Raw genomic sequence first — 10,967 nt, 5'->3', positions numbered from 1 at the left:
TGGCAGAAAGTGAAGAGGAACTAAAAAGCCTCTTGATGAAAGTGAAAGTAGAGAGTGAAAAAGTTGGCTTAAAGCTCAACATTCAGAAAACGAAGATCATGGCATCCGGTCCCATCACTTCATGGGAAGTAGATGGGGAAACAGTGGAAACAGTGTCAGACTTTATTTTTCTGGGCTCCAAAATCACTGCAGATGGTGACTGCAGCCATGAAATTAAAAAACGCTTACTCCTTGGAAGGAAAGTTATGACCAACCTAGATAGCATATTCAAAAGCAGGGACATTACTTGCCAACAAAGGTCTGTCTAGTCAAGGCTATGGTTTTTCCTGTGGTCATGTATGGATGTGAGAGTTGGACTGTGAAGAAGGCTGAGAGTGGAAGAATTGATGCTTTTGAACTGTGGTGTTGGAGAAGACTCTTGAGAGTCCTTTGGACTGCAAGGAGATCCAACCAGTCCATTCTGAAGGAGATAAGCCCTGGGATTTCTTTGGAAGGAATGATGCTAAAGCTGAAACTCCAGTACTTTGGCCACCTCATGCGAAGAGTTGACTCATTGGAAAAGACTCTGATGCTGGGAGGGATTGGGGGCAAGAGGAGAAGGGGACGACAGAGGATGAGATGGCTGGATGGCATCACTGACTCAATGGACATGAGTCTGAGTGAACTCCGGGAGTTGGAGATGGACAGGGAGGCCTGGCGTGCTGCGATTCATGGGGTCACAAAGAGTCGGACACGACTGAGCGACTGATCTGATCTGAAGTGGGGACTGGAGAGACAACCATCGTAAAATACAGGTCACTGAGAGACCTGCCCAAACTTGCTCTCAGGCCTAGAATGCCCAGACAGGACATTCCCTCTTATAAGCCTTGTAGTTCTCTGTGAGGTCAAAGTCTCAATCTAAGAAGAATGGCCTCAGTTCAGTAGAGGGAGAATCTCAGGTTGGAGGGTCAGGTCCCAGGACTGGCCAGGACCATGGTGAGGTCCCTGATTGAAGAAGTATCACTAGACCCACAAATGAGGAGGCTGTACAGACCCCTGCCCCTATTCCTAACCCCAGAGGCTCCAGGCACAGTTATAGGGATGAGAAGCCTGTTCATTTCTGTCTGGTCTCAGCGAGGAACCCTAGTTCTTAGGAGGGTGGCATCTTGGCCATCACCACTGGGAAGATGAGGACCATCGGTGCTAATGAGTGGGTCTCTCCCACCAAGGAGGAATGCTCACAGAGTGGCGCTCCCCCTGTCGAGGAGAGATGCTCAGAGAAGCGCCCTGACTCCCCACTAGGGACTTGGAGAGGTGAGGGCTTGGTTTGGGGGCAGGAGGCCTCCAGTCCGTAGTGAGAAAGGTCCTGGGCTCTGACAGACGGCATGGTGAGGACCCTAAAGGATGACCCAGGGACTGCTGAACACTGAACGATGGGGTCCCCCACAGAGCTCCGCCCCTTCCATCATCCCTCAGAGATGGTGCACAGGGCAGCCATAGCCGGAAGTGTCTCTGCAAAACTTCCGTGCTGGTGGCGAAGAGCTCGGACTGATGTTCAGCGTGTTCGCGTGGCTAAGAGTGGATTCCCAGGACCGATCTGAAGACAAGGTGAGGACCTGAATGTGGACTCCAGGGACCATTCCCCCGTCCGGTAACAAAGATAACTCCCAAAGTCTCATCTCTGTGATAGGCAGGGGACGGTTCTACAACTCTCTTAGGCCGATTTCTTCGGTGTATCTTGATCTAAGACGTTTTGTAAGGTAAGCGATTACTTGATTCTGTAAATGAAGGAAACCTAGTCCCTAACTCCAGTCACCGGGAGAGCGCCGAGTGAGAACGAGGCATGGGGCAGTAAAGATGGCGACACAAAGCAGCACCCATGAGCTCAATTCCCTGACTTCTCCTCTGCTGAACTCTAGGAGGTGAAGCTCTTTTGGAGGCTTGTGGACAGAGTTCAGGTAAGGGAGGAGTGTCAGACTCTAATAGACATGAAGATGGAGACTCCGAATGAGGACCATAGGACACCCTCCCACGGCTTTCCCCCACCCCACCCCCCGCGTGCCCCCGCCCCCACGTCCCTGAGCTATATGACACCCTGTGCACCATGGCCAGAAATGAGTCATCCTGACTTCCGTTTTACAGTTTCCTGGGAGTAAGGACTTCTATCCGGCAATCAGGCCTCTGGCTGGCGGAAGGTGGATTCCCAGCGCTGGTCCAGAGTTGTGAAAACTGAGTTGGGACTGAGGCAGGGGCCACTCAGCCCATAACCAAGAGGGCCACACTAAGTTTCATTGCTGCTGTGAGCCCTGGGAAGCTCCGGCAGAGCCATCAAACTGAGTTCTGCCTGGGGAAGGCTCAGGGATGGGAGGGCTTTGGTCAGGAGTAGCCCCTGCTTGCAGATAGAGGATACCTCTGTCCTAACTGCAGTGAATTGAGCACCCTAAGTACTGATTGGGGGGCCTTCCCCATTTGGGGGTGGTATCACAAAGCAGAGCGCCTACGTATCTAGGGGGCTCCAGTGAAGGGTACTCATCTATGTCTTATCCTGACTTTGCCCCTCCAGGAACTCGGGGAATTCAGGACTTTGCTCTGAGGCTGAATTACCCAGGTTATCGGTGGGAGGAGTCCTGAGTTCTACCCAGACCGGAACGAGGTCTAAGGTGAACACCAACTCTAAATGTAAGTTGTCATAAATTTTGGCTCTTTTCCAAGTGGAAACCTAGCGTATCTGTGAAGCTGAATGAGTCTTCTCACTTTTGTCTGGAGAGTTCAGAGATATGAGGATGTTGGAATATGTGAATGGCCTCAATTCTGCCAAGGGAGGAGGCCCAGGGCTTCAGAGGAGTCAGCATGAGGACCCTGAAAGAACAATGTTGATCGCTCTCACCCTAGAACAGGGAAAACAATAGAGAGCACCATCCCCCACCCCCACCCACCGCACAGCACTGAGAAGCCCAGGCATGGAAGTCAGGTGTATGTGAACCCTCCTTTCTTTTTGATGGTATGGGATTGGTGAGAGCCTTTGTCTGACAGGAGGTACACCAGAGCAGCAGACACCAGTGTCCCAGGCTCTACCTAGAGCCAAGGAAAGACCCTGAAAGAGGACGGAAAACCCCAGTGAGCCCAGGACAGAGTTCCCTAGAGCTGACTGCTGTGGGTGCCCCCTGCCAGGGACACTGGGCTGAGGTACCTCTTCAGTTCTTCAGGTATCACAGGAAGATGAGGACCAGCCTCTGGGGTATAAGCTTAGAGCCGCACAGGGAGGGGGCCCTGCATCTGCCAAAAGTTGATACGATTGTCCTGAATATGAACCGAGAGGACCCCCACCCTCCAGAATGAAGGGGGTTATCCTCAAGGACTGGCCCACTGCTCCTCAGCCCCAGGAAGCAGGCGGCAGGGCTGGCAGGCTGCAGCCTGAGTCTCAATTATTTTGACAGAGTTCTCAAGAGGACAGGGTGATCAGATCAGGAGTCCTCTGGGTTTGTAGAGCAGTGCCCACATGGAAACCTGCAGAGTGGGCCTTCTTAAAGGCCGAGTGGTGCCTCCCTGCCGCGGGCACTCACACCCTCTCATCCTCTCTCCTCTCTGCCCAGATCACGTGCTGTTCTACCTGCACTCCTGCCTGTTGTCCTGACCACAGTCACCATGCCTCGGGGTAAGAAGGCTAAGCTCTACACCTGTGAGAAACGCTGCCAGGCTCAGCATGGCACCCAGGATCTGAGGGGTGTTCAGGTCACTGCCACCACGATGGAAGTACTCTCATCTTCCTCCAATCCTGGTCCTGGGGTTGATGCTAAGGGAAAGTCTGATGCTAGGTCTTGTAACCATCTCAAGAGTCCTCAGGGGGCCCTGGCCACCACCACTGTGCCTGTAGGTGTTTCTCCCACAAGATCATCCAAAAGAGCCCTTGGGAAAATTGGAAAAAAGCGAAATTCCTCTCAACCCCCTCTCTCCAATGTGCAGTCTGGAAAACACTCACTAACCAGGCAGACAAATCTGTTGGTGCAGTTCCTGTTACGCATGTATAAGATGAAAAAGCCCATTAAGAAAGCAAATATGCTGAAGATCATCGATAAAAAGTACCAAAATAGATTCCTCAGGATCCTCAAAAGTGCTTCTGACAGGATGGAGGTGGTATTTGGTATTGACGTGAAGAAAGACAACACTGCCAAGCATTCTTATGTCCTTGTCCGCAAGATGAATCTCCCCCACAACGGGATCGTGCACCGTGGCAGGGGTTTTTCCAAGACCGGTCTCCTGATGAATCTCCTGGGTGTGATCTTCATGAAGGGCAACTGCACCACAGAGGAAGACATCTGGGATTTCCTGGGTCAGATGAATATCTATGCCGGGAAGAGGCACTCCATATTTGGGGAGCCCAAGAAGCTCATCACCCAAGATTTGGTGCAGCTGAAGTATTTGGAATATCGGCAAGTGTCCGGCAGTGATCCAGCATGCTATGCGCTCCTGTGGGGTCCGAGAGCACACGCTGAAGCGAGCAAGATGAGAGTCCTGGAGTTCCTGGCCAGGATTAACCATTTGGATCCCAGTGCCTTCCACTTTGGGTATGAAGAGGCTTTGAAAGATGAGGAAGAGAGGGCCCAAGCTAACGGATGTCCCAGTGTTCCCCCAGCAGTTCCTTCCACACCTAGTTAAGCTGAGGCAAATTCTGTACTTTGTGGCTCAAGAGAGTAGTCAGTGTTCCAAGTAGTATAGGACTGGACCTCACCAAGGGTTCATAGTGTAAAATACCTTGGTGTTCCTGTTCTGTATGGGGAATTTAGAAATAAACTTGTGTTTTTAAGTTCTCTACTTTTCTAATGCTGCTCATAAATGAAAGCTTATCTAGCTTATAATCTAAGTGTATGAATGACATCAGTCACACTTTTATTGGTCTTAAGGATAAGAGTTTTTCTCTTGTGTAAAGCAAATGGGGAAGCTTCCATCTTATTTAGTAAGCCAGTTCAAGACAAAATGGCATTGCAATATGTTATTTCCTTGAAAATATGAAAAAGTTAAGCAGTAAAATATGTGGGATCAAGAAACATAGGAAAAGTAAGATGGTATTTGGATTCCTCATGCCTTGTACTCTGTGTTTTACAAAATTATAAACAACAGTATATACTTGGTTAATTCAAAATGTAGAATTAAATTCTAATAATTTCAACCTCATGCTCACAGGCTCATTTATTCCCTAAACATGAACTGAGCCTCTGCTCATAGAAGACTCCATGCTAGTACTTGGAGAGCTGAGAAAAAGATCTAGTCACTCACCATAAAATTACAGAGTCGAGAAGCAGCTGTCATGTAAAGGATATGGTGACATGACAGCTGTCAAATGTGAATTCCCTGATGCAAGGTAGTGGTGGGCCTTGGGAAAATATAAGTCCTTAAGTGGGAAGTAATTATAAGTTGTGTGCATGGTGGGCTGGATGAGGCTGTGGTAATCGTGACCAGGGACCAGGTTCTCACATGGTGGGCCGCATAGTTTAAAGACAAAGCCTGGGATGGGAAACTGCCCTTAACAGTTACAGGCACACTTCACTCTGTTGCACATTGCGTTATTGTATTTCACAGGTACTGCTTTTCTTTTCTTTGTTCTTTTTCTTTACCAAATTGAAAGTTTGCATCAGTCAACCTTGCTTCCAGCAAGTCTTTCGGCTCCATGTTTCCAACACCGTTTGCTCACTTCATGTCTGTGTGTCACGTTTTGATACCTCTTGCAGTGTTCACACCCTCAGCAGCAAAAATGATGGACTCAGTGAAGGCTCACATAATGGTTAGCATCTTTTTTCTTTTAGCAAAGAGGTGTTTTTTTTTAAGATATCTATATTGTTCTGAGGCATAATGTTATTGCCCACTTAATAGCCTACAATATAGTGTAAACGTAAGTGTTATGAAAGCACTGGGAAACCAAAAATTTCTTGTGACTCAATTGTGATATTGACTGTCCTTCAGGGTTTGGGAACCAAACTTGCAGTATTTTCTGGGTCTCCCTGTGCTTTGGGATTGTGAGTAAATCAGACAGAAATCGCGTGATTTCTGGCATGGAATGTATCCTGTAGCTCTTGTTCCGGTGCAGGCAAGCAATGTGCAGATTAGATGCTTTATTCACGTTGCCTTCTATCCACAGAGTTTCTGAGAAATCAGGGTGAGGTCTCCGCGGCGGCTGCAGCCCTAGAGCGTCCGACGGGCATGCGCGCAATCTGCAGCCTCTCGCACCTCTACTCGGGCCTCGAGCCCCTGCCGCCCTTTGTGGACACCAGCTCGGCCGGTGCAGTCGGATGCGCCACGGCAGCCCTGGGCCCCGGCACGGAGGCTCCCGGCGGAGAGGAGGCGGCCCGCCCAGCCCGGGGCCCCGCGCGAGGCGGCGGCCAGCCAAGGGATTGCGTAGGCCCCGCCCGGCCAGGCCCAGCCGGGCCCTGGACAGAGACAGGGCAGGGCATTGTTCATGCACTGACCGACCTCAGCAGCCCTGGCATGACCTCAGGGAATGGAAACTCTGCCTCCAGCATCATTGGCACTGCCCCCAAGAATGGTGGGACACTCGTCTCTGCTGGTGGGGAATCTCAAGAAGTATGCACAGGGGTTCTTGCCCAAGAAACTTCCGCAGCAGGACCATACCACCACCACTGACTCAGAGATGGAGGAGCCCTATCTGCAAGAATCCAAAGAGGAGGGTACTCCCCTCAAACTCTACTGCAAGCTCTGTGGCCGGGTGGACTTTGCCTACAAGTTCAAGCGTTCCAAACACTTCTGTTCCATGGCTTGTGCAAAAAGGTACAACAAGGGGTGCACCAAACGAGTGGGGCTTTTCCACTCAGACCGGAGCAAGCTGCAGAAGGCGGGAGCCATGACCCACAACCACCATCAGGCCAGCAAAGCCAGTCCACCGACACTTACCAAGGATACCAAGAAGCAGCCAACAGGCACCGTACCCCTTTCAGTTACCGCTGCCTTGCAGCTAACACACAGCCAGGAAGACTCCAGCCATTGCTCAGATAACTCAAGCTATGAGGAACCCTTGTCCCCCATCTCAGCCAGCTCGTCCACCTCCCACCGGCGACAAGGCCCACGGGACCTGGAGCTCCCTGACATGCACATGCGGGACCTGGCGGGCATGGGACACCACTTCCTGTCAAGTGAGCCCACCAAGTGGAACGTGGATGATGTCTACGAATTCATCCGCTCTCCACCAGGCTGCCAGGAAATCGCAGAGGAGTTCCATGCCCAGGAGATCGACGGGCAAGCTCTGCTGCTGCTCAAGGAGGACTACCTGATGAGTGCCATAAACATCAAGCTTGGGCCCGCCCTCAAGATCTACGTGCATCAGCATGCTCAAGGAGCAGGGCCGGTCGAGGGAAGGGCCCCCGTTGTGGGGTGTGGCTGGGGAGGAGGTCTTGGGACCTCCTTGGTGGCTCTCAGGGGCCTTTCTTTCTGTGGGAGGGGCAGAGAGGTAGGTGGCACAGAAGCTGGGGCTTTATGCTTGTAAATATTTGATAGCACTGGCTTCCTCCAAAGTCCCACGACTCTAGCCCCGCTTCTCTTTCCCTCTTTCTGTCCCCCATTTTCCAGGAGGTATGTGGTCAGGGCTCCCAACCTGAGTTGGGTCACTTCCCAGGGCAGCCGTCGGGCCTGGAGAGAGGCCTTGGAAGCCCTCGCCTGCCTTCTTCCTCTTCTTTCTCGGGGCCCAGCTTGCTCTTCCGTTGCCAGCTTCTCCCACTTCAGCCTGTTACTGAAGCCGCCAGAAGGGTTCTCCCCCCTCACCCCTGCAGGTAGAGGGAGAGAAGCTGGGCTGGGTTTGGCCACACCTGCTAGTACAGCAGCCTTAACGCTATGTGTGTGACTGTGTGGGAGCCTGGACTGACTGACGGGCCGAGAGCCCCCCTGGCATCTCCAGGTGTTTTGTAACAAAGAGCCACTTAGTGCTTCGTCCTGGACTCCACTCAGCCTCGGGATGGGGAATAGGAAAAAGGGCTGCCTCGGTGCAGAGGCAGGATCAGAAAGCGATGCAGGTTATCAGGAGATTTTCCTTTCCAGATTGTCGTGGTGTCTCTGCAGCCCTTTCCTGCACTGTGATGCCCCCCGCCCCGACTGCCCTGCTGTGTCACAGACGGCATTAAGGAAGCTGCCAGTGGGCTGGGGCAAGCTGCACCTCCTGGTCTTGCCTGTCCACCCACCTTGAGAGCCCAGTGGTGGGGCCCAGAGAACGTCCAAGGGTGGAAGAGCTGGAGTGACCGCCGAGGTGAAGAAGGCAGCCTTCGGCCTCGGCTCCCACACTTCTTTGCCTCTGGAACTTGCTGGCAGCAGTGTGAGCTGCCCATGGAGGAGGTGGGGCAAGAAGGGCAAGGGCCGGCCTCTGACCTGCCCTGCACACTGCAGGCTCCCGAGGAAGAATTGGACTCTCCCCAGGGGAGGGTGGGTGCCCTTCTCAGTTCATTCTATTCCCCACTCACACCCCCAGGCAGGGTTGGAAATGAAGGACTTTTTTAACCTTTTTTGTTTTTAAAAAATAAATCTGTAAAATCCATTCCTTCTGTGCCTTTCTCCCCTGGGGATGCCTTTCTGTGATCCTGAAGAGCTACTTTTCACCTGCAGGGAGAGGGTAGGTCCCTGGGCTGGTAGGGGGACGACCACCTTAACTGGACAGCATATCCTCCATGCTTTGCCGCGTCATTTGAGGGCACACTCAGCCCCGGTTCATATCCCACCTGTTCTTCACAGGTATTCCTTGGGAGTGCAAGGGTCCAGGGCCCCTTCAACTCTGAGCCTCCCCGACCCACCACTGCCGCTGTGGAGACAGGACGCTGTTCGTCAGGAATACCTGGCCCACCGGAGGCAGAGCCCAGAGCTCCCCACCCTCACACACGCACCTGTGGTGCGTGCGGCTCCGTGTCCAGCACCGCCCTTGGGGTAACTCTGCCTCACTCAACAGCTGAGCATTCTTTGGATGCTGGAGTAGCAAACTGTTAGGAGAGGCTCTGCCTCAGGAGGCAATTGCCTGAGCCTCGAATAAAGAAGGGGCCTTCCAAACACAGGCTGCTTGTGCACTCAATTAGTCTGTAACAGAGGGGCCCAGGGAGACTGATTAGCAGGGACCTTTTAAGAACTAATACCCACATCTTGATGACAACTGCGGAAAACCTTTAAGATGTAACTACTTCCTGGAGGAAGAGGAGAAACAAACAACTGACTAGTTGACCACCCACAGGATGGAGCTAGGACTTGGGAAGTCTGGTCTACAGAAGGTCGGGAATGGCTAGCCAGACAGGGGCCAGCATGGGACCCTGGGCTGAGGGGGCGTGGGGAGGGTCCCCCAGGAAGACCCCCATATTGCCCACCCCACTCCAGGCCACTGTGGCCCGTGCAGCTTGGCGAGTCCATGCTGGGCCTTGACTTCCGCTTTCTGGAGGACAAAGCCAGGCCCAGCCGGAGTCTGTCCTTGTATGTGAGGTGGGAGAGGGAGCTGAAACTCCTGAAAGAGGATAGGGTGGATCTGCAGGGCTGACTGACACAGGTAAATACACCCCTGCTGTCTCTTCACTCTGGGTGGAAGGCCTCAGTCTGAAGGGTGCTTCCTTCAACATATATTTGCTTCTGATGTTCATGCCTTACATAGAATTTTGCAAAACTTTTGATCGTGACCGACAGTTTGTTCCTCACTCTCACATATGTACTGAGATGTATGTAACTGAAGCAAAACAGAATAATACCTACCCCGATATATTAAAAAAAAAAAATCAGGGTGACACTCCCCTGAGGTGGGATGACGCCCAGAATCCGCTAGAATGGTACACTCTTTCCTTGCTGGGCATAACTGTCAGCTTTTAGGTTGTGAATATTTTTTAAATCTACAGTTCCTTCTCATTCACCCTCCCATAGCCCCTGGCAACCACCACTCTACTGTTTGCTTCTTTGACTTAGACCATTTTAGATTCCTCATGTAAAGGACGTGCAATATTTGTCCTTCTGTGTCTGGCTTATTTCACTGTACCATAATGTCCTCTAGATTTATCCATGCTGTCATGACTACAGAGGTTAGCGTCTTTTTAAGGCTGAATGATATTCCATTGTATGTATATTTTACTTATTTATCCATTCATCTGTCACTGGACAGGTAGGCAACTTCCCTGTCATGACTATTGTGAGTAGTGCTGCAATGAACATGGGAGTGCAGAGCTCTCTTCGAGGTCCTGATTTCAGTTCCTGTGGATAGTAGTGGAATTGCGGAAAGTATTATGTGTTATTTTTGATTTTTTGAGGAACCCCTATACTGTTTTCCATACTGGCTGTACCAATTTACATTCCTACCAGCAGTGTTGAATATGTATAGTTTACTAAGAAACTTGCAAACTGTCTTCCAAAGTGGCTCTACCATTTTGCATCACCACCACCAAGGAATGAGAGTTCTTGTTGATTCATATCCTTACCAGCATTTGGTGTTTTCAGTCCTTTGAATGCTGGCCATTCTGAAAGGCATGTCATGGTATCTGCTTGTTTTTTTAATTTGCAGTTCCCTAATGGTATATGATATGGAGCATCTTTCCATATGCTTGTTTGCCATCTCTGTATCTTCCTTGGCAAGGTATCTATTCATATCTTTTGTCCATTTTTTATTAGATGTTAGTTTTCTTCTTATGAATTTTAAGAATTCATTGTATATTTTAGATTATAGAGCTTTCATCAGATATATCTTTTGCAAATATTTTCTCCCAGACTATGGCTCATCTTGTTCTCTTGATGGTGTATTTTTATAGAGCAGAAGTTTAAAGGGAATGGAATCTAGCTTATCAGTTATTTCTTTCATGGATCCCCATCACTTTTCTTTGATGATCTTTTGTTGATCGATTGATTTGCTATGCAGCACATGGGATCTTATCCAGGGTTTGAACTGACACCCCTTGCACTGGAAGCACAGTTTGTGTGTGTGTGTGTGTGTGTGTGTGTTGAGGAATAGCAAATTAACAATATTGTGACAGTTTCAGGTG

The 10,967-nt window shown here is 50.7% G+C and overlaps 2 protein-coding genes across 2 annotated transcripts; both read left to right on the top strand.

Moving 5' to 3' along the window:
* The first annotated feature begins 2,538 nt into the window (after positions 1–2,538).
* On the top strand, positions 2,539–5,114 carry LOC129639594 (melanoma-associated antigen B3-like). Its single transcript, XM_055564722.1, has 2 exons — positions 2,539–2,658; positions 3,573–5,114. The coding sequence occupies exon 2, from the start codon at positions 3,625–3,627 to the stop codon at positions 4,633–4,635; it is 1,011 nt and encodes a 336-aa protein (XP_055420697.1). The 5' UTR covers positions 2,539–2,658; positions 3,573–3,624; the 3' UTR covers positions 4,636–5,114.
* A 1,151-nt stretch (positions 5,115–6,265) lies between these two features.
* On the top strand, positions 6,266–9,487 carry LOC129640177 (polyhomeotic-like protein 2). The gene is given in 6 exon segments (XM_055565406.1): positions 6,266–6,518; positions 6,520–7,435; positions 7,555–7,557; positions 8,168–8,290; positions 8,704–8,892; positions 9,350–9,487. Coding segments are annotated over 6 exon segments (1,428 nt in total). The 5' UTR covers positions 6,266–6,459.
* Positions 9,488–10,967: the final 1,480 nt, after the last annotated feature.

The sequence above is a fragment of the Bubalus kerabau genome, chromosome X (assembly GCF_029407905.1).
Source record: "Bubalus kerabau isolate K-KA32 ecotype Philippines breed swamp buffalo chromosome X, PCC_UOA_SB_1v2, whole genome shotgun sequence".
Classification (NCBI taxonomy): Eukaryota; Metazoa; Chordata; class Mammalia; order Artiodactyla; family Bovidae; genus Bubalus; species Bubalus kerabau.
Note: the sequence above shows the minus strand (reverse complement) of the source record. Positions and strands in the feature narration are given on the sequence as shown.